We start from the raw sequence: 24,146 nt of genomic DNA on the forward strand, positions 1-24,146 counted from the left end.
AATTACATTGGTATGAAGATGCTTACATAGCACAGCTATTCATGTGTGGGAAGGAGAGTAAGCTATAACTATACATAGTTATATTGTTATAACTGTGTCCACACTAGGGATTGCATTGGTGTAACTAAATTCCCCCACCTTTTTTTTTTTTTTTTTTTTTTAAAGTTATGCTACCTCTAACCAAAATAAGTTATATAGGTTCACAATCTGTGGGTAGACCAAGCCTTGGACTCAAAATTACAGAAACGCGGTCTTTATGTATCCAGGGCTGCAAACACTACACAAGGACCCTGAAGCCTATTTATAGGTTTGTCCGTATAGGATTCCACCCCACCCAACATTTCTTACTGTTGCTACCACTGGTAGCAATGGTGGGAAATTTGGGGGGAAGAAACCTAGCGTGGGTCAAGGACCAAAAAAAATTATTGATAACAAGGATTAAGGGTGGGTGAACTTTAGTTTTAACTCAATATTTAATTCAGGTGCAAGCCTAATGTGGCATGGTCAGAGGCTTGGCAAGACATATTTCATATTATATTTACCTACCTTATAGAAACTAGGCCAGGAAAAGGGTTAAGTGTGTGCAAACAGAGCTTGTCTTGCACAAATTGAAGTAATATTAACACTAACATTTTAATTTTAAAGATAGGGATGAAGTTAGTGTTTACAAAAGCATGAGACTGACAAACAACAGAGTCAAACATGGCCAGGGCAGGCACTTTTCAAGGTTTCCTACATAGCTCTGACATTTGACAATTTTATTTTTCGAAGTTCTGGGCCTCTTCTGAGCAGACTTCCAATGTTGCATGCTGGCGTCACAATATGAATTGCTTAGGGGCTCAAGTCAGACTATGCAACTCTGTTTTGTTTGTTAAGTGATCTACATTTGTTCCCTACACCTGAGTGAAGTGCTAATGTATTAAAAGCACACTGAGCCCTTACAAGCCCAGAGTCCAAAAACAAGATTAGAAGCGATAGTTATGCTTATGAAAGGTGCCAACCTTGAAGACTAGGATCCTGTATCCACAGAGCAGAAATAGCATAGGCAAGGCAAGTTTCCCCCACTTTTTTCAGAAAATGTACTTCAGTCCTTATGGTGGGACCCCCGCTGGGGTGATGGGGTAATTCAGCGGCTATGGCCTTTCTGCTGAGATTGATAGTCATCGGACATGGGTAAGAACCATACTTACACTGCCATTTGCCTTTAACTCATTTCACATAGGCTACTGAACAGCCATCAGATGGCCATGACAGTAAAACCCTAAGGCCTACTTTCCTCACATCACAAAGGGTCTAATGACAAAAATGTAACACTTCGTTTCTAGTTTGTGTTTTGTTAGCTTTCATGAGAACGTATGTTTTTATAAAAGCAAATGATTTTGTGACAGAACAAAAGCCTCACAAAGGCTTTACAAAGTGAGCAGTACCAGCACTAAGGTGTCAAACTCCTCCACTCAGTGAGCTAAGCAGGTAAAGACACTTGTTTATTGTACTAAGACTGGTACATTTAACATAAGTATGCCTTGGGGTTTGATTTACAAACTTTTTCCAACAAGATTCCCCTTCTTTTAACTATTCAAAAGCCAGAAAAATACTAATCACAATAAACTAAAAGAACCTACAATACTATTTGCAGTAGAAATACCTATTAATCAAAACTATTGCACATTCAGTAAATTTAAAGAAGATACCCTCTCTTTACTCTCAGACATTACCAAATTTTCCTGTCATAACCTTAACTAAACTTTTACTGGGAATTTTTGCTGCTGTCATGTTCTAAAATAAACTTCCCCTTCATCAGCCATTTTGATTATCACTAGTCACACGTGTTCATGGTATTTAGCATCATATTCTTGTTGTGGATATGAAAGCTATGCTGCCTTTATAAACATATTAAAAACCAGGAAATACATAGAGAGACTTGTGTATCTGATGCAATTTCTCTAATGGATTCATCTGTCAAACGAGGGCCTCCTCACTCTTTCCTACACCATCATATTGGAAATCTCACTAACTGGAAGAAAATCCTGATAATCCTTTGTCATCTGGTCATGGTATGTCCCACTGTAACAGGAAATTCTGACTCCTTCACCAAGGGGTTAACATATTGATTCACTAACTACCTAAACAGCCAGTAGTGTGCTGACAAGTAGTAAAGAACACCTATATACTGCAAATGTTATCTGAGACCTCTTAAAGCTGGAATTTAATAGCCAGTTCAGCCCAGCAATGGGGGTGAACCAAATATTAAGCCACTAAAAGAATTCAGTTATCTACTTACAAAAAAGAAATACAGCCACAGGAGTCTGACTAATGAATAAAATCTACACTTCAGGTTCTATAGATTCAGTATCAACAAAAGCTAATACAAATATGCTGTTCTGAAAAAAATGCAATGTATGGCCTCAACCTGAAACCTAACATTATGTGTACGTGGTGCAACTAGGTGAGAAACATTGTTTACTGACAAAACAAAATATTGTATTATTAATTGGCAACCCCGCCCCCACGTCCCCTCCCACAACTTCACTCCTCACAGAGACAGAGAAGGCCTGTTATATGTGCTGCAGTCTATTTGATGACATGCATTTTGGTAATGAAAAAGGTGGTTAGCACCTCATCATGTTAACTCTTTCCCCCCACCCCCCTTGTTTGTAATTTGTCTCAAGCTTTTAGGGAAATACGACTCAGAAATTAAAACACACTGGCACATCTTTTGGAATACACTAACTACGGCTCTCAGCAGAGCTCGACCGAGAACGAGATTTTTTCTTGGAGGAACGGGGAGATGGAGAAGAAGGCTGCACACTAGAATGGTGGCTCTTCTGAGAGTATTTTTTGTCAGGCGTACGACTGCGAGAGCGAGACCTACTGGTTGACCTGGAAGATCTTGCAGACTTGGACTTGCTGCGAGATCTTGAGTAGCTTCTTGAACGAGACCTGCTTCTGGGAAAAAATATAAAAGGTCTTACTCTGGAATATTTTTAAATTAAGAATTTAAATGGATGTTAACTATTTTTAAAAAAGCTATTTTGCACCCATAACATTTCCATCTACAGAACTCAAAGCATTGCACAAAACATTCAATCACTTCAGGTATTGCGTTTCTTTTTTACTCTCCATCATTTAGGGGGGCAGAGATAGCTCAGTGGTTTGAGCCTTGGCCTGCTAAACCCAGCGTTGTGAGTTCAATCCTTGAGGGGGCCATTTAGGAATTGGGGCAAAAATTGGAGATTGGCCCTGCTTTGAGCAGGGGGTTGGACTAGATGACCTCCTGAGGTCCCTTCCAACCCTGATATTCTATGATTTGTACGATCCTTGTCAACTAAAACTTGGGATATGCAAGCAATTTTTACTCATCTATCATGAAAAAAGGAAGCACAAGATCACACTAGTCATTCTTTCCCCCTAGAAAAGCGTATGTAAATTAGGTACAATTCTTGGGACCCCAGTAAGATATTAAAATGTCTGAGTACCACAAGAGCTCTGCAAGCTCAAAGACTTGAAAATTGCATCCCTTGTTCTGCTGTCAATCTTTTTGCATTTAACAAGACAGATCTTTGTATAGATTATGATGGAGCTGAAGTTAACATACGTTTTTATTACTTTTAAAAATTTAAAAGTCAGAACAGCTTTAAAAACATACATTAATTAGTTGCTTTTTACTGGGTCTCACCAGAAAGGCAGTTTTGCAAAATTCCTGAAGATTGAATAATGGAAAGAATCTGAAAAGATTTGACGGAAATTTTCTAATAAATTATAACCATTTTAATGTGGGCCAAATTTTGGATGGAACCTCTTTCATTTTGCCCATTTAGAGAAACATCAGATTTTTATTATCTCTCCACCAAAAATATGGCAAATAAAACTCAAATCTGCACTAAAAATCCATCTTTTCTGAATTAAAATTTTGTCTGAAACACTTTATAGTATATCTACTGCTGGAAACTGGTTTTGTACTGTGGTATTGCAAATGACAGCAAAGGAGTTAAATACTTCAACAGCATGGCACAGTTCTTGGCAGTGCTGATACCAACCTACAGAACTGTCAGGGCAGACGACATACCTGTGTGATTTGCGATCTTCAATTAATTTAATTTTGCGCCCATTGAGCTCAGTGCCATCCAACTTGTCCAATGCACTCTTCATATCATCATATGATGCAAACTCCACAACACTACGGATCATCAGGAAGTCACAAAAATTAAGTTACGGGGGAGAATGGAGGAAAGCAGAGGAAAAAAGATTTTGTATTCATTAGAGTGGGTGGTTTGTGTTTTTTTAGATCTATATGCTCAGGTTTTAACTCCTTAAAACTGATTTTCTAGCTTAATGACAGGACTGACACTGACAAAACAATCCTAACCACCTCCAATGCCCACACTCATCTTAAACCACATTGAATGATAAAAGGAAAACTCCTGAAGTCATCACTTGCAGGCAGATCTCAGCTGCTGTACATCAGCTGGGAGTTAATGAAGCTATGACAATGTATGGCACACCTGAAGATCTGCCTGCCCTTCATTCCTTATTTGGGCAAAATTCTGAAGGATTTCAAGATATAGCTTAAGCTTTTCCGGGAAGAAGAAATACAAATGGGCCAAGTCTGCCCCCTCCTTAGAACTTTAGCAGTAAATATAATTCCTTTCTTTAGTTGGCCTCATTTACACCTCTCTTCCCCAAACATGTTATCAGGGCTGCTTTAAGTTGCACCTGTCTGCAATGGGCCTCAAGGAGTTATTCTGGCAATAGAGATTCACCAGAGAATAATAATGTTCCCGCCATGCTTCCTTTTCCCTGGGCTACCCACAACAAGTCCCTTAGCATATGTTTATGGACAGTCAAAATTTGCACAAAAGTTCCCTAAAAGGAAATTCGTGAACAAGAACAGTACCTTAGCTCTAAGTATGGTGATTTTTACACTTTGAAATAGCAGGAAGATTGGATCATCATTATCCTGGTATTGCCCAGATTTATACACAAATATGGATTTACCCTTCATTCCTGTTGTTTCTGTGCGCATCCACATAAGTCACCTCTCCTGCCTTTCTCATGACATCTTTCAAGTCCTGCAGTAAAAATTACAATTCAGCTTAAACACGAAATACACTAACAATCTATCTGTAAGTCAAAAAAGTAAAGTTCTCTGTTAGACAGGTTATAATTTTTGCATTTAGATTTCTTTTGAAACTCAGCCTACTTAGTAACAATTACAATAATAAAAACAAATTATTGCTTTTAAATTAAGCCCATATCCCAAAAGCAGCTCTTATGAAAACATGGTGCAGCAATTAAAGCATTAATTAACATTGTAACTATACCAGATAAGGAGTTATAGGATATTAAATGCAAACTTTTACAACTGACCATAAAGGCTATTTTGGAAAACCTCATTTAAATGAGAATCTTGCATATTTAAAATTGCCTACATGCATATTCTCCTCCACCCCCACTTAAAGCTACACACACAAAAATTAAATGAAAAATGTCTATGTTTAATTAATGCTAAGATTGTAACAAACTGACAAATGGCAGAATATTCAGAGTTACAAGAGGAGAATCTGTCTTAACTCTGATTTTTCTGGCTTTCACCAGTCTGTGTCACAACCTCAGTGTTATTTCAAAAGAGATACTTGTATTTAATGTCAACAGAGACTGAACATACACTATAGCATGTTTACTTGCCCCGCAATGTGATAAAACGAAGTGAACAAATAATGTTACAGGTGATTAAAAAGATAAGTACAATTATATTTAAAAGTTATTTGCAAACTTAAAAACAATATATTCTCCAAATAATATTGCGCATTTTATAGCCCAAGGCTACTTACCGCAACATACCACAAGTGGTCAGATGATATAAGCAGGTACCTTAAGTAAACAGTCGCTTGTCCAATACCTAGCTGGCCAAGAGGAACTGCCTTACATGAGAAGGGCAGAGGAATGGCTCATAGCAATATGCTTCAGGGGGATGTACCAGAGACCCTGAAAATACTTGACAACATCCGGAAGTGGATACAGAACCTGCGGCTGACCTGTGCTAGCCAAATCGAGCTCAAACCTGGACAAACCAAGATCTAGATCGCCAAAACAGGAGTGTCATAGGAACCAAAAGGAAAATTCAGAACAGGCCAAGCCCTAGAATTTCAGCCACTAGAAACCCCAAACTCTTGGGCTCTCTCTCCTCCACACAAGAGAAACGAGGGTTAACCCAAAGCAAGGCTGTTAAAAGAGGTTCAAAATGCACTTGGTTAGAAATATGTTTGAGAAAAAAATACAAACAAAAAGCTAAGAAATAAACTTTAGAACATTTGCTACAGCATACGGAAGACTCAGTTTAATGCTTAATAAAGCTCAACAATTTAGTTCTAAAAGTGAGCATCCGAATTACACATTAGGCTGCAAAACAGTGAATACTTTTTCTTGTTTAAAATGCTTAAAAACCCAAACAGTCTCATTCAGTTACCACATTTAATATATGATCCATAGCCACATTTAAAAACCATTACTGCAAACTAAACACATGTACAGTAATTCAGAGATAAAGGGTGAAACCCTGACCTTACTGAAGTCAATGGGAGTTTTGTCATGGACTTCAGTGGGGCAAGGATTTCACCCAACAAGTTTAAAACTATACATTTGTTATTAATAAATCAAAGGTTTTCTTGATCTAGAACAAAATGCTCTAATTTAGAAGTGCTGCTAAGAAAAGGAAATTAAGTAAGGCAATCACACAGACTTGCATTCTAAGTTAAGTTGTTTTAGGTTCTAAAATTTTGAGCCATCCAAACAAATGCTTAACATTTAAATTCTGATTTGCTAAGGATCATGGCCATAAAAAGCTGTGTAACAGAACAAGAAGATACGATTGAGACACTAAGAATATTATTTGAAGAGAGAAGAAATACGTTCGTGTGTGTGTGTGTGTGGGTGGGTGTATATATATACACCCACACACACACATATATATGTAGGAAGTTTAGGACGCTGCTCTCCTTCAACCAACAGAAGGTCTTAAAACTACCTAACTAATCTCTTATATTAAAAAACAAACAAAAAAAACAGCAATGAAATCTGACCATTCATGAGGGTTAATGTTTGGTTTCACCTCACTCACAAAAATATATCATTGTGTTCCTCAGCAATTAAAGATTTAATAGACCATGTATTTTTTAAAAAACAGAAAATTGTGAAAAAGAATAAATGTACACATTAAAACTGTCCTAAGAAGACATGGCTTTTACTTTTCTTTTAGCAATCACAGATCTATTATCAGATCAACTATCAACTTCAACTATCATTTATTTTTGGGAGAACTGGTAGTGTTGATGGGAAGCCATTTGTAACAAATTTGCACTGTCATAACCACAGGTAATTAAAATTACTGGTTGTTTGGCTTTAAACACACTTGGAGCCATAAAATGGGTCCGGGGGGGGGGGGGGGGGGGAGAGGAGGAGAGAGAATGTGATCTGGACACACACTTTAACTATTTCTAGCATCTGAATGTGCTGGCTTTAAAAGCAGACAAATATAGTCCTGTCTCAAATTTTGGGGAGCTACACATCCAGATACCCACAAGTTTTGAAGGCAAGGTATTATATCTATTTCATTCAAGATAGCTAGTTTCTCAAAGGAAGATGAAGACCAGAACTTGTCCTGGGATAATCTAGAATCCAGTATTTTAGTGACTATCATATTTCTAGTCTCATCAATCATATTAATAGTATACTACCACTTAATGTTTAATAGCTAACAAATTCTGATGTATTATGGCTTCAAAATTAAACTACATTTGTACAGGGAATTTTACTTTAAATTGTAACATTTTATAGAGAAGCAATTGTCTTAAAACAGTTTTGCTATAATTTGTTACACATTTAGCTTACCAAGCACTTTAAATGTATACCTCCACAAATCTAGAAGAAATGGCACATTGTCCTCCTTAAACCATCTCTAATGGACTAGTGTCAAGATTCACAGTAATTTCACACTAAGCCTACAAAGTGCAAAGCTGGTCAGGAGTGCTTAGTGCTAGTGTACTTAGCACTTGCAAAATGTGTCAGAATATTCTCAACTTTCATGTTAAGCATTCAAGAAATTTTGCTGCGAACTTTTAGGTATGGATATGTTCACGTGCTCAGGTAACCACAAAAGATTTATTATGGTGAATCTGAATTAAGATGATGTAAATCTAACATGTAATTACTAGGAATAAAGCCATTATAAATATTCAAAAGTAAAAGTGATTGCAAGATCCAATTTCCAAGCTGTGAATTAATTTTAATGTAAACACCTCCATTAAATTATGGCTTTCCTCAAGACTCCATTATAGCTTTTACCCCTTCCTCAATGTTACCTCTACAAGATCAGTGATTTTTAGAGCTTCATATACAAAGTAGTTGTGTAGTATATACTAGAGGGATTTAGATGAAGTCCACTTGTCTGCTGAATCAAAAGTTTAAAACTGATCAGAGGTTTATTTAATAATAGAATCATATAATCAAATACTGTGCTTTCCATATGAAAGGATGGCACAAAGCTTTGCAGACTTAAGCCCTAATTCTGCCACCAGATCCACATGGGTGGACCCCTGCACCCTCATGAAGCATCATTAACATCAGTGAAGCTCCAGACAGGCACAGAAATGTTTGCCCTTGCAGATCTTGTTGCAGGGACCAGAGCCTTAAACTAACACAATCTATCCATGTCCGTCTCTTCAATATACAAACAAAATCCATCTATGATCATTAACGTAGTGTCTTTTTAAAAAAAAAATAAACCTCACTTGTTGATTCTACCTTTTGTAAGTAGTATGGGCTTAGCAATAGATATTTCTGTTGCAAGGCCCACAAAGAAAAGTGAATTCCTTATAATGGGTATATTAGAAACAACACACACATTAATATAAAAACAGTGATCATGTGGTCATTCTTTTTAAGCCAGCTAAAGATTAGAAAAAGTTGTAGACATCCCAAATGCAGTGATATAGCTTTAAAAAGAATTTTTAAAAGAGTTTATCTGAACCCCTGCAGTAAGTACACTATGTCTAAGTGGCTTTCTTGGAATTTGCTTTATTCATGCAGTATTAATGGATTCTTAATCATGGTCCACCTCAAAAAAATGTTTAGCGCAATTAAAAAAGACTACAAGTTTCATTCAGAACAAAAATGTAAACTCAAAGGTGTGGAAATCTCAAATATTCCATCCTAGTAAACTGATTAATGATTTAGAGGTTACAAATGTAACACCAAATTAAAAGATAATCCAAAGTATCACCAGCTGAAAATCATAAGGCAAGAACCACTAGCCTCCCAACTACAAAATGTCAGCTATGATACCTATTTGTACAGTTTTGAAAATTAGTTACTCTTAAATGTTGGAGTATATAATTCAAGCACTTTTTTTTAACTTTTAATAAAAATTAAATATTTATTATGGCTTTAATACAAGATTAGATTGCAAACTGCCTCCTTAAGGGCAGGAAAATAAAATGCACTGAATAAAATCATGTATTAAAAGATAAAAAAGACTGAAATCTAACTCACCTGCCAGCTGATCCGTGAAGAAAGGTTTTCAACTATAATTCTGTGTTCAGTACGAACAGGAGGTCCATACCAGCTATAAGAATTCAGAGACAATAAAATACATTTCCCCAAAGCAGAGTATTTAAAGCTCTTACACACAAACTCATGTGTTCTGACAGTTTGCTGATGGAGTTAAATACTAATTACTTTCCTTACATATGGATTGCAGATTAGATTCTCCCTGGTTAACTCTTATACTATATTTAAAAGCATATACCCACTATAAGAGTGGAAGTGCTGACATTAGCAATAAATTAGTATTTTGCTGGAAGAACTTTACACCCAGGCAGTCAATATAGATGTCATTTTCAGATCTATTGAAGACTAATTTATTTTCATTAAATTAGTTCAGACCAAAAAAGTATAATCTAAGTACTCTAATGGCTTTGGTCAAACATATTGCCTCTGGAGGCCACTCCTACTGAAGGTGTAATTACTTCTTTGCTGACAAGGGGCTAAATTCTGTCTTTTGAAGTCAAAGAGACACATGCAAACATCTTAAGACAATTTAGCCCAATGGTTCTCAATTCCCAAGCACTTGCTAATATTTGGATATGCCAATGTGCCCCTATGGCAGTTTCTTATGGGTCAGAATATTCTGACTTCAAGAAACACAACATGAAGCCAACTGGTTGCATACAAGTGGCAGTGGCACTTTGATTGTGAATAAAAAGTGTTCATACCATGAAACGTTACTGAAAGGAATTACTATAATTATAATAAGGTCTGATGGCAAGTTATGGGGGATTGAGGGAGGGGAGAGTGGGAGAGGAAGTCCCTAACAGGCAATTAGTGCTCCCAATCCCAACAACTCTATTAGAGGGTTTGAGAACCATTGGGGAGTTTGGAAAAAGCACACTGGCTTTTGAAAAGATAATGTACAATTCTATTAATGGTGTTATGTTGGACTTCTATCAGAATGGTGGGAGAACAGTACACTGAGAAGATAAATGTTTTCCACCTATTGTTCTTCCACCCAGCTGTTTCTGGTAAGGGTTATCAAGATAGTTACAAAGCACTGATAGCAATTTAAGCCAATCAGATGACTTAGAACATTTTTTTCATCCCTTCAAATTAATGTCTCACACAACCACAATTCAAACAGGTTGTACTGCTACTGTGGGCATCCTTGTATTTAGTTATAGTTTTCAAATGAAACAGACTTGGATGCTTACTGTAGTACTAAGTACACCCAATGACACCATTTCATGCACTCTCAGTTTTGGATAGATAAACCAATTGTCATTGCTTCCTAGTCTGTCCTTTCACTCTCACACGAGGTGCATATGAAATGACATTAATACAGAGAAGAACTGTCTAGTGTGCGCGCGCGCATGTGTGTAAAATTTTACTTGCCCTGGCACAAAAACCTGCTTACTGTTATGAAAAAATTATGATTGATAGAAAATTAATACACATCATTGGGGTCACACCTTAAGTTAATTTGTTCAGTCTAGATGTCGGAATCACTCAGTGTTATGGTTCTTTCAACACCACACCTCATCCCATAAAATGTAACCCTAATGGTGTGTACTGATTTGTACACTGAAGCATAGGTAATTTGATTTCAGCGCATACCTCAAAGTGTCCCAATTTTTTTCAGAACATCCAGATCTTCAGAGCATTTAAGCAGAAGTCCCAGAGTCCCAAAACTGGCAGGCTGAGTCCCATTTTTTCATTATTTCAAACGGTAGTCTCTTCCTGTCTGGCACCGGGTGTCTGACGTCATGAACATGGCCACAACGTCAGATGCCCACGACCTTCAATCACACTTCCTACTTTAAAAGTTCACTTTTAGCCTGGACCTCGGATCAATCCTACCGCATCAAGGTCACTGCCACTAAAGAAAAAAGAATCTAATTAGCATACTTGCATATGCAAATTAGATGCCCCAGATTTTACTGGTCTGTGGTTGGAAGGAACTCTGCCTCTGAAACAACTGCAGAGAGGTTAAGAATTATATTTCAGTGAAATGTTTATCCTTCTTTCAAAAACTACTCTGCATAGTCCACAGTTACTAATTCTATTACAGAATACATCAGTTCAAATGGTTTACTTTAGAAATAACAATTTAAAGTAAAAAACAAAGTGTTGCTCTGTCATTTAACTAACTCTGCAAAATTTACCATTTAAGAAAATCCATTAAAATATATAAAGATCATTATCTCATTAAATAATTCAAAGTAATACTTTTTCACACATACTGTATATCCAGCATATGTAATAGATACATGTAGTCTGTACCGTAACTGTTTTTAGATTCCATCCATGGACAGAGATTGTCCTTTAGGGGGGTCACTTTCTTTTCAATCAGCAACCTTTGCCTTTTTGTACTTTTATACTGATGGGTGTTATGCTAGCACTTTGTTCCTACGATAGCGGTTCTTACCATGATCTGTGAGACCCCATCCCAGTGCTTACTGAATTAAACTTTTTAGAACCCGACAATGGGAAATTTGGAACCTTGGTAGGTTAGATGGTCCACCAGAGAAACTTTCAAGTAAAATGGTTCACAGAATTTATGCTGAAGAACCATTGCTGTACAGTAATATTAAACCCATGACACATTGCTTAGGTAGAGAGATGCCCCAGTTGAGAAACACATGATCTTAATATTAAAAAATGAATAACCTTCCCAGGGTTTTTTAATCACAATATTTTTTAAAATATAGAGTTGGTTTTCCAATATGAATCACAAAAGGTTTTGCGACAGATACATACTGGGAAGTATTTATGACTTCTTTCCTTGCTGACTCATGCAACTTTGTATTGGCAGTTTCAGACAATGTCAATTAACACTTAAGATTTTCTATTGGTTTCAAAAGAAGTCATTATACTGACTTGACATCTGTAATTAGCTACCTAGTTATGTTAGGAAAAAGCCCAAAAAAGAACAGGCCAACCCAGTGGCACACTGTTAGTACTCAGCATCACACAGGCCAGTATGGAGTGCAAGCATAGTACCGTGTGTTCACTAGCAGTGGGATACAGAGGGACCACTCAAGTTGCTAACAGCAAATCCCTCAAGTCAATTAAGGAGCAGCACTGATTGGCTCAAAGGTGTCCCATCTTGTACTCCTCAGCCAGAAAAATAATGGCTACAAGGTACAGGGGTGTCAGTACTGGGTTCCTCAATGGCAGTGGTTCTCAAACTTTTGTACTGGTGACCCCTTTCACATAGCAAGCTTCTGAGTGCGACACCCCTTATACATTAAAAAGGCTTTTTTTATATATTTAACACCATTATAAATGCTGGTGGCAAAGCAGTGGTTTGGGGTAGAGGCTGACAGCTTGTGACCCCCCCATGTAATAACCTCACGACCCCCCTGATGGGTCCCGACCCCCAGTTTGAGAAGCCCTGCTCAATGGTATGTAAGGACATGGAGCTTCCCTTCTCCACCAACAGGAAGAAGAAAAAACAATGCTTTAAGCACAGTGCATCCCCAGTTATTTTATATGCAGTAAATTGAGATAAAATCACTCACCTAGGTCCACTGCTACGTGACTGGTAATAATTGAACCGCTGTGGAAATCTGCCTCTGCCTCCCCCTCTTCGTGCCCTGGCATGTTCAATTGTAACCCTTAAACATGAGAGAAAAAAATCCATAACTACTTAAGTCACTTCAATCCTTTGCAATAGAAAGTACACATGCAGAATCAAGAGAGGTCCTGCTCTTAGGTTTTTATTTGACACAGCATAGCAGAATCTATGGCAGATATTTCATAAGCATCCAAAACATTAACTTATAATGTTTCCATGAAATTTACTTCAGGTCTGCTATTTAGATTTAATGGTTAGAAAGGAAGAACAAGAGTATAGGGCCGTGAAAAGAAAAGGCCCACACTGATGGTTTAAGATAAATATGCAAGTTGTTTTTTGGCTCATTAAGTTAACTTATTGGTTTCTTATGTACAATGACTGTTTGGCACTCTTATAAGCCATACATATGGTAAGAGGTTCTGATTAATTTCTAGAAGTGACAGATGGACTAATGAGGAGAAGAGTGAAATGAATGGATTTGACACTTCTGGTAAGATTGCATCTGTTCATCTGGGGAAGAGCCATATAACATATATTGGAGGGAAAACACAAATTCCTAACATCTCTAGCCAAAAAAAAAAAAGGCAGTTGAATTCTATGCTACAATACAAACTAAGGCCCCCAGTCTTGCATCAGGACATAACAGACACCTCCACTTACATAGAGATCGGTCAGAGATCCACCCGACCCAGATGTTGGAGCAGAGCCTAGTGCATCATATTTGGGGTATAAAACGTATTTAGTGTTTTAGAAAAAGCGTATTTGAAGTTTACCTTTCATTGCACAGTTCTTTACCATTCAGTTCATAAACTGCATCATCAGCATCTCTATGGTCTTCAAACTCCTAGGAAAGAAACAGGAATAAGCATCACAGATTTATAATGATGCAATCACATTTCCCACTAGAGCAGGGGTCAGCAACCTTCCAGAAGTGGTGTGCCAAGTCTTCATTTATTCACTCTAATTTAAGGTTTCACTTGCCAGTAATACATTTTAATGTTTTTAGAAGGTTTCTTTCTATAAGTCTTTAATATATAACTAAACTATTGTTGCATGCAAAGTAAATACGGTTTTTAAAATGTTTAAGAAGCTTCATTTAAAATTAAATTAAAATGCAGAGCCCCCTGGACTGTTGGTCAGGACCCAGGCAGTGTAAGTGCCATTGAAAATCAGCTCGCATGCTGCCTTTGGCACGTGTGCCATAGGTTTCTTACCCCTGCACTAGAGTATTCTTTTCCACACCCTCTTAAAAATGTGTGTATTTAAGAACTATGCAGTGCAGCAATCATCAACTAGCAGATCTATATCCTTAAAGCAGAACGCAGTGAAAACTGATGAACATATATGGACTTTTACACTGAGAATTATTCTCCTTCTCATTTACACTAATGTATCTCCATTAATTACAGTGAGTTAGTCCCAAGCACCAGGTCCTGTATACGGATATGTGATGAGCTAACAAGTCCCTTATTCCGTGTATTCTTATCAGAGGACGAAGGATAGTCTTGGGTTTAGGGTATAGGATTGGCAGTCTGATTCCTATTCATACCCCTGTTACAGATTACCTTGGGGAATTCACTTAGGCCAACATTTTAAAGTTTCCCTAGAGCTGGGTACCTAAATAAGAATGTTCCTGAGTTTCTGCAGTGCTTAGCACTCACATCTCCCATTGACTTCAGTTAGAACTGTAGGTGCAAGGACTTTCAGAAACAAATACCAGGCCACTTATTTAGGTACCTAACTTTAGGTCACTATGGTTTGAAAAATTGTGTCTTTATCCTCTTTCTTTACTGTATTCTATAAAATTTAATCTAAAAAAAAAATCTATGAAATGATCTCAAAAATGATTAATCAGTTCTTTTGTCTTGTACTTAAGCAATAAATACACAATGAAATGTGTTTTAACAGTATTAAGAATGCTTTAGCTCTTTAGTACCTCCTGTTGCATTGCTCATTGACACCACAGCAGAAAGCAAGACCAGCAGCACTTGCATTTTGAATGCTTAACACAAAATCTGCTTTCATAACAATAGATAAAATAACTGAACATCTCGTGGAAGAAAATAATTTAGAGACAATATGAATGCCTTACTCACACTACTTAGCACCTTACATTATGAATAGTCCACTGAAATCCTTCACACATTAAGATGCTACACACTGAGTAAGAATACTAGAATCTGGCCCTTAATGGTTAAAGCAGAAGACCAAGAGTCAGGTGTTATGGATTCTATTCATAGCTCTACTACAGACTTGCTGTGTGACTTCAGCCAAGTTACTTAATCTCTGTTACTCAGTTCACCAGTATGTAAAATGAGAATATTACTTATCTAACAGAGAATACCAAGGTGTTTGTTAGTACATTAAAGTGCTTTAAAGTCCCTGATGAAAAGTGCTCTTATAGAGCTAAATTTTATAATTTGCTAGTAGCTTGATGGCTATTGAAGAGGGAGTGCAACAACTACGGAACTCCATTCATTTGTGGGGTTTCAATAGAAAAATACTTTTAAAACTATTTTTGGCAACAACTGGTATCAAGCCATTCTTTAGAGCAGTGATACTCAGACTGAGGCTCGAGAGCCGCAAGTGGCTCTTTAATGTGTCTCCTGCAGCTCTTTGCAGCACATGATATTAAAAAAACTGAGAGATTTATTTATTAACCAATCTAAGTTATTAGCCAATCAGGATGCTTTTACTATTTTATTTTATCAACTACAATTGATTCGTAACACTTGGTTAGTCATTTCACTGTGAGAATAATATATATAAAACCTAAATATTTACCATCGTACTGTTTAAATATATAGTACTATAGTAACTGAAACAATGAATTCACACTACTGTGGCTCTTTTGGGTAATGTTGATCACTAATTTGGCTCCTGAAACACTGAGGTCTAAGTATCACTGCTTTAGAGATATGGCCAAAGATACTGGAAACACTAAAATAATGTAAAAACTGCAGTATAAACTTTTTTTCTTTCAATTCCTTTTAAAACCCAATCTTTTTTCCCCAGGACAAAAGTCCGCTGAGTTTTACATTTAAGTGAATGGTTACAGGGTAGTTAGTGTCCTCAAAAATAAGGAGGGATATCCTGATCCTCACTGAAGGCAATGGCAAAACTCCCACTGAATTCAGAGCCAGGATTTTATCCAGTTTTAAATGAAAACATGGAAAAAATTGCAGCTGAACAAAAACTAACCTAGAGTGGGAAAAATCTGAATTAAGCTCATATGAAAAGCAATTTAAAGCACAAACATTTTCCATTTCACCATTGGAACTATTATAGTCTCAAACATTTCTTCCCTAAGTGATGTCCCCTGCCTGCTATTAAGCTAACTGAGCCTGTAATTGCACAAAAGAGGAAGCATGAGGATACACTTACCACAAACCCAAAACCATTTTTCAGATTGATTTCACGTATATGTCCATATCCTTTGAAGAATTTCTCCACATCCCGCTCCCGGGCATGTGGGCTCAAACGTCCAACGAAGACACGACAGCCACTCATTTTAGTTTAAAGGTGAAACTGTAAAACAACAGTTAATTAGCATTATTCATCAGAGTAATTAACTAAAAATAGCTTAATCAGAGTCCTTTCTAAATGAGGCCCCAGAAATCCCGGTTATTGGTCAAATCAGATAACAAATCGAGACAACAAAATCCAAACCATGTTAGAAATATGATTCCTCTTTATAGTGAGAGAAGTTCTCTATTACAGTTTTAAGTTGAATGTACATGGAATAACTCTTTAGGTAGTTTTTTAAAGTATAAAAAATATTTCTTGATATCTGCCCTTTGATAAAGGAATTATTTCAGCATCAGGCAATGCACTTGGGCATCACAGAAATGTGAAAACTAACTACAGAGTAAGATTATTCACTCTTGGAGAAGTACTCTTCTGCTACAGAGAAACAAGGGACTAGTTTTCTGTTTGGGGGCATCAGCTCCAACTAGCACAGCCTGTGAAATTTAAGCACACTAATAAATTACAAAGCTTTCATATATTTTGTATATAAAATATTGCAAGAGCATTGGACATACAGCATTAATTATGTATTTCAATGGCTGCATAGTTCACTGATCAGACAATGTTATACTAATTTTATCTCCTCTTTGAACAGTGGATATGATCTGAAGTTACCAAAAAGGAATCCTGTTACCCAGTAGATCTGCACCTTCTGTGTATGCAGAATCATTTTTGGTTACTTTTCTGAAAAGAAGGGCTTTTCTGTTTGTTTACTGGTTTTGTTCCTGCAGAGCCAACCCAGCTATTTGGTAGTGATCTAAAGCCTAATCTGGCTCATGCATCATTAACAGAATTGTTAACCAAGTTCCAACTGCAGAGTCTTTGGCTCCCAGAAAAAAGCCCAAGTGAATTTAAAACTCAGGACTAGTAATGAGAAGAAACAGCTTTCTATTTGTAAACTAAACAAAATGGCTATAGAAGTCATTGATACAAACATGGAACCCAAAGGTGCATTTTACCACACAGCCACATTACAGTAATATGACGTATCATCTGATAGACATATTTTATAACTCTTAGCCCAGTTAGTATTACTTCATTCTGAAGATCACAGTACTTAAGGTTACACTTTAATCAAATAAGTCCAAATATCAATAAAGCATTTTCACCTTAAAAGAAGGATGCAAGCATTTCGCTGTGAGCAGCATTCTACCAGACCACAGAGTTAGATGTGATTTCTCATCATGAGATAACTATTTGAATAGTGGCAGAAAGGAGGTCTAACATCAGGGACCAAGATTTTCAAAACTGACTAGTGATTTTGGGTATCTAATTTGAGACACCTTGCAGAAAAAGCTTTGGGGAGTGCATTTTCCCATCACTACTACCACTAGACCTTTCACTTGTGGATTTCCACAAGAATGAATTCTCTCTCCAGGCCATTCTCCTCCTGCTTTAACATTGGTTTAACAATCCAAACAACTTTATTATTAAAAACTGAAATGCTGTTGTTCTGAACAAAGTATGAGTGCATCTGTTTAAATTTAGGTAACTGTGTAAAATTTAACCCAAGATTATTTTGCACCAATATTCTCAACATCATAAAAACAGACAGTCTCTGCCCTGAGGACCTTGAAATAATAGGGTTCTATCCTGTAGACCTTTTGTATATGAAAGTGTTACAGGACTGGGCCCTAAAGTAGACAGATAATACCACTTGGACAATATACCAGATGAACCACGTGGGGTGAAATCAAAGGGCAATTCAGATATAATTTTTGTTATGTTAATGTAATTTACCACTTACATCTCACACAGAGTAGCACTGACAGGCTTCAACAAGCAGCACATTTATAAGGAAAGATTTAAAGGAAGAGAAGGATTCCATTTTTTGAATTTTAATTAAATGGCAAGTACTTTTTTCAAATGTCCAAAATACATTTCTTGATTCAGAACTAGGAATTTTAAGGAATCTGATCAACCCAAATTAAAAAAATAAAATAAAACAGATTAACAGTGAAATGTGCCTAGGTAGATCAAACAATGTCTAAAGGGAGTGACAAAGGTCTGCCCCTGCAGAGGTTTGCCTGCGCTAGGCTTATGGTAGTATCAAGGCCTATTCTGGCTTGGAACTGTCTTTGCCATCCTTCTCTGGAAAAGGTAGAAAACCTCCAGAAAAAGTCACAATTGTTTATTAACTATTTGTTTCTGTACCTGAAATCTTTTAACTAAAAACATTTACACAAGGCAACAAACCTCAAACAGGTAAACAAAACATCCCTCCCATACACACCTATGCTAAAGAAAAGGCTTGAGTCTTGCCTCCAAAGATTCTATGTATGTTCAGGTTTCAGAGTAACAGCCGTGTTAGTCTGTATTCGCAAAAAGAAAAGGAGTACTTGTGGCACCTTAGAGACTAACCAATTTATTTGAGCATGAGCTTTCGTGAGCTACAGCTCACTTCATTGGATGCATACCGTGGAAACTGCAGCAGATATTATATACAGAGAGACCATGAAACAATACCTCCTCCCACCCCACTGTCCTGCTGGTAATAGCTTATTTAAAGTGATCAAGTTGGGCCATTTCCAGCACAAATCCAGGTTTTCTCACCCTCCACCCTCCTACACACAAACTCACTCTCCTGCTGGTAATAGCCCATCCAAAGTGACAACTCTCTTCACAATGTGCATGATAATCAAGGTGGGCCATTTCCTGCACAAATCCAGGTTCTCTCACCCCCTCACCCCCTCCAAAAACCACACACACAAACTCACTCTCCTGCTGGTAATAGCTCATCCAAAGTGACCACTCTCCCTACAATGTGCATGATAATCAAGGTGGGCCATGTCCAGCACAAATCCAGGCTTTCTCCCTCCCCTCCCCCCCTCCCCCCCGGACACACACACACACACACACAAACTCACTCTCCTGCTGGCAATAGCTCATCCAAAATGACCACTCTCCAAGTTTAAATCCAAGTTTAACCAGAACGTCTTGGGGGGGGGGGGTAGGAAAAAACAAGGGGAAATAGGCTACCTTGCATAATGACTTAGCCACTCCCAGTCTCTATTTAAGCCTAAATTAATAGTATCCATTTGCAAATGAATTCCAATTCAGCAGTTTCTCGCTGGAGTCTGGATTTGAAGATTTTTTGTTTTAAGATAGCGACCTTCACGTCTGTGATTGCGTGACCAGAGAGATTGAAGTGTTCTCCAACTGGTTTATGAATGTTATAATTCTTGACATCTGATTTGTGTCCATTTATTCTTTTACGTAGAGACTGTCCAGTTTGACCAATGTAAATGGCAGAGGGGCATTGCTGGCACATGATGGCATATATCACATTGGTGGATGTGCAGGTGAACGAGCCTCTGATAGTGTGGCTGATGTTATTAGGCCCTGTGATGGTGTCCCCTGAATAGATATGTGGGCACAGTTGACAACGGGCTTTGTTGCAAGGATAAGTTCCTGGGTTAGTGGTTCTGTTGTGTGGTATGTGGTTGTTGGTGAGTATTTGCTTCAGGTTGCGGGGCTGTCTGTAGGCAAGGACTGGCCTGTCTCCCAAGATTTGTGAGAGTGTTGGGTCATCCTTCAGGATAGGTTGACCCCGATAATGTCACGGCTAACCTGGTGGCTGAACTTTGTGACTTTGTCCTTACCCATAACTATTTTACATTTGGGGACAATGTATACCTTCAGATCAGCAGCACTGCTATGGGTACCCGCATGGCCCCACAGTATGCCAACATTTTTATGGCTGATTTAGAACAACGCTTCCTCAGCTCTCGTCCCCTAAAGCCCCTACTCTAGTTGCGCTATATTGATGACATCTTCATCATCTGGACCCATGGAAAAGAAGCCCTTGAGGAATTCCACCATGATTTCAACAACTTCCATCCCACCATCAACCTCAGCCTGGTCCAGTCCACACAAGAGATCCACTTCCTGGACACTACAGTGCTAATAAACAATGGTCACATAAACACCACCCTATACCGGAAACCTACTGACCGCTATTCCTACCTGCATGCCTCCAGCTTTCACCCTGACCACACCACACGATCCATCGTCTACAGCCAAGCTCTGCGATACAACCGCATTTGCTCCAACCCCTCAGACAAACACCTACAAGATCTCTGTCAAGCTTTCTTACAACTACAATACCCACCTGCGGAAGTGAAGAAACAGACTGATAGAGCCAGAAGAGTTCCCAGAAGTTACCTACCAGAGGACAGGCCTAACAAAGAAAATAACAGAAGGCCACTAGCCGTCACCTTCAGCCCCAAACTAAAACCTCTCCAACGCATTATTAAGGATCTACAACCTATTCTGAAGGATGACCCAACACTCTCACAAATCTTGGGAGACAGGCCAGTCCTTGCCTACAGACACCCCCCCCAACCTGAAGCAAATACTCACCAACAACCACATACCACACAACAGAACCACTAACCCAGGAACTTATCCTTGCAACAAAGCCCGTTGCCAATTGTGCCCACATATCTATTCAGGGGACACCATCACAGGGCCTAATAACATCAGCCACACTATCAGAGGCTCGTTCACCTGCACATCCACCAATGTGATATATGCCATCATGTGCCAGCAATGCCCCTCTGCCATTTACATTGGTCAAACTGGACAGTCTCTACGTAAAAGAATAAATGGACACAAATCAGATGTCAAGAATTATAACATTCATAAACCAGTTGGAGAACACTTCAATCTCTCTGGTCACACAATCACAGACATGAAGGTCGCTATCTTAAAACAAAAAAACTTCAAATCCAGACTCCAGCGAGAAACTGCTGAATTGGAATTCATTTGCAAATTGGATACTATTAATTTAGGCTTAAATAGAGACTGGGAGTGGCTAAGTCATTATGCAAGGTAGCCTATTTCCCCTTGTTTTTTCCTACCTCTCCTCCCCCCCCCCCCAAGACGTTCTGGTTAAACTTGGATCTAAACTTGGAGAGTGGTCATTTTGGATGAGCTATTGCCAGCAGGAGAGTGAGGGTGTGGGTGTGGGTGTGTCCCCGGGGGGGCGGGGAAGGGGGGTGTGTGTGAGAGAACCTGGATTTGTGCTGGACATGGCCCACCTTGATTACCATGCACATTGTAGGGAGAGTGGTCATTTTGGATGAGCTATTACCAGCAGGAGAGTGAGTTTGTGTGTGTATGGGGGTGGGAGGGTGAGAAAACCTGGATTTGTGCTGGAAATGGCGCACCTTGATTATCATGCACATTGTAGGGAGAGTGGTCACTTTGGATGGGCTATTACCAGCAGGAGAGTGAGTTTGTGTGTGTGGTTTTTGGAGGGGGGTGAGGGAACCTGGATTTGTGTAGGAAATGGCCCACCTTGATTATCATGCACATTGTGAAGAGAGTTGTCACTTTGGATGGGCTATTACCAGCAGGAGAGTGAGTTTGTGTGTAGGAGGGTGGAGGGTGAGAAAACCTGGATTTGTGCTGGAAATGGCCCAACTTGATGATCACTTTAGATAAGCTATTACCAGCAGGACAGTGGGGTGGGAGGAGGTATTGTTTCATGATCTCTGTGTGTATATAATATCTGCTGCAGTTTCCACGGTATGCATCCGATGAAGTGAGCTGTAGCTCATGAAAGCTCATGCTCAAATAAATTGGTTAGTCTCTAAGGTGCCACAAGTACTCCTTTTCTTTTTATGTATGTTCAGCCATATACACAAAGGGAGATAGCAGTCAGGAATTATAAACCAGGAGTGGAAGGGCCCCTTTCTCACCCTCTTGAGAATGTAAAACGGGACAATGAGCACTTCCAAACCTTTCAACAAGCAAAAGGGAAGATAGACCCACAGATTGCTATTGCCAGACATCTTTGCCCTGCTTTCAGTCCCTTGCAGGTACATTTTCTTGCATACTCCTCCTCTCCCTTAGATAGCTCTCGCTTACAGTAGCAAGTTTTCAACTTTGCCAGTCACCTTAAACAACAACTTCCACAGAAAACTACTAGCTCTCAGACATCATGCTGGCTGTGCGTCTACTATCATTAGGTGTTAACTTTCTGATAACAAGGTATGTGTCTTCTTTTAAAACTCAGCAACAGAAAATCATAAGATCTTATATGAACACGTGAATATAGTGAGTTTTAATTGTTGAGATATTCCTCATTTGTGTATTTGCATTCCTCTTGGTACAGAGTATTGGTATATACTTGAGAGGCCTTTCTAGCTCTAGGCAAGCTAGGCGGTTGCTTGGGGTGGCAGATTACTGGGCAGCAGCCTAGAGTAGCATATTAGCCCATACCTTGCCCTGGTCACAATAAAATGGTGGCTGGGCCAAACCCAAGCTGCGTGTGCACGCCCAAGGCCATTTACTCAAATTTGGCCCTGCCAACCACCCCTCTGTCACGATGGGAGGGGAGGCCAGGCCAAGTCTAAATTGGAGTGACACGGGGGGAGGGTTTCAGAGTAGCAGCCATGTTAGTCTGTATCCGCAAAAAGAAAAGGAGTACTTGTGGCATCCACTGCATGCATCCGATGAAGAGAGCTGTAGCTCACGTAAGCTTATGCTCAAATAAATTTGTTAGTCTCTAAGGTGCCACAAGTACTCCTTTTCTTTTTATGGTGGGAGGCGGAGACACTAAAGTGTTGTCTAGGGAGATTGACAGATTGCCTTGTGCCGCGGCTACATACTTCCTCTCTAACATGGTGAAAGAGAGGTTAATAAACTGAAATAGAGCGGATGCTACTATTTCTTGAAGAGTGAACAGGTCAAGAACTGAAATATCAAAGATTAATGTTTCCCAGCCACAGATAAAAGCCATACAGACCAAACTTGCTTGCTAACACACAAAAAGAGGTTTAAAAAAACAACCCCAAACAGATCGCCACACTGCTGACTTACAGAGCCCCGGAGAGCAGGCCCCGCACAGCAGGCTCAGGGAAATGGGGCGTTGCGATGTGCTTAGCAAGTAATAACTAGAGAGAGAAGAAACAACCGTCTAGCCCCGCGGAGAGCAGAGCCGGCGGGACGAGCGGCAATGGCCGGGGGGGAGACCGGAACGGCGGATTCCTGGGCGGGTCCGAGCGAGGCAGGTAGGGCCGGTGGCGCTGGGCGGGAAGCACGAGGCGGAGGAGGAGGGGCAGGGTCTCTCCTGCCCGAGGTGGCAGAGGCTTCTCGGTGCGTCACGCCGGGGCTCGTGAGTCGCTCCGTTTGCGCAACTTCGCAACACACAAATCAGGTACCGCCCCTCCCCCCCAACCGTGATCTCCGGCTCCCTCCCAAATCCCTTCTCCCCCATCCCCATCCATCCCATCCCATCCCCACCGCCCCTTCCCCGGCTCCCTCAGGCTCGCGGGGAGGGGATATTCACCCGTGGGGGCCGCTGGGTCCAGCCAGACCCTGGGAGCGCAGCGCACGGTACCTCTCTCCTCCGCCGCAATATGGCGGCGCCAGTCCCGAGAGGAAGGAGGCAACCACAGAACCCTGCTATTGGCGCGCCGCCGCCAGACTACACCTCCCAGTACGCAACGCGCCGGATTGCCCCGCCCCCACGGCCGCCTGGACG

The 24,146-nt window shown here is 39.4% G+C and overlaps 1 protein-coding gene across 3 annotated transcripts; it reads right to left on the minus strand.

Moving 5' to 3' along the window:
* Window positions 1-1,463: 1,463 nt before the first annotated feature.
* On the minus strand, window positions 1,464-24,076 carry LOC144265761 (serine/arginine-rich splicing factor 5-like). 3 transcript variants are annotated; one of them, XM_077818723.1, is made up of 8 exons: window positions 23,952-24,076; window positions 16,511-16,654; window positions 13,900-13,970; window positions 13,071-13,166; window positions 9,547-9,619; window positions 4,996-5,069; window positions 4,067-4,177; window positions 1,464-2,943 (listed from the first exon to the last, which is right to left on the minus strand). In XM_077818723.1, the coding sequence occupies exons 2-8, from the start codon at window positions 16,634-16,636 to the stop codon at window positions 2,727-2,729; spliced, it is 768 nt and encodes a 255-aa protein (XP_077674849.1). In that variant the 5' UTR covers window positions 16,637-16,654; window positions 23,952-24,076; the 3' UTR covers window positions 1,464-2,726. The 3 variants fall into 3 exon arrangements, 2 of the variants coding, with proteins under 2 accessions (XP_077674849.1, XP_077674847.1); XM_077818721.1 differs by having other exon boundaries at window positions 1,464-2,946; XR_013346352.1 differs by lacking the exon at window positions 1,464-2,943 and having other exon boundaries at window positions 4,895-5,069.
* Window positions 24,077-24,146: the final 70 nt, after the last annotated feature.

Source organism: Eretmochelys imbricata, chromosome 6 (genome assembly GCF_965152235.1).
Source record: "Eretmochelys imbricata isolate rEreImb1 chromosome 6, rEreImb1.hap1, whole genome shotgun sequence".
Classification (NCBI taxonomy): Eukaryota; Metazoa; Chordata; order Testudines; family Cheloniidae; genus Eretmochelys; species Eretmochelys imbricata.

Excerpts from the sequence above, each read along its gene's own strand:
- LOC144265761 (XM_077818721.1), bottom strand. The coding sequence starts at position 16,636 with ATGAGTGGCTGTCGTGTCTTCGTTGGACGTTTGAGCCCACATGCCCGG. Across the intron at positions 13,971-16,510 it reads AAAATGGTTTTGGGTTTGTG|GAGTTTGAAGACCATAGAGA; the intron begins GTAAGTGTATCC and ends TTTCTTTCCTAG. Across the intron at positions 2,947-4,066 it reads GAAGATCGCAAATCACACAG|AAGCAGGTCTCGTTCAAGAA; the intron begins GTATGTCGTCTG and ends ATTTTTTCCCAG.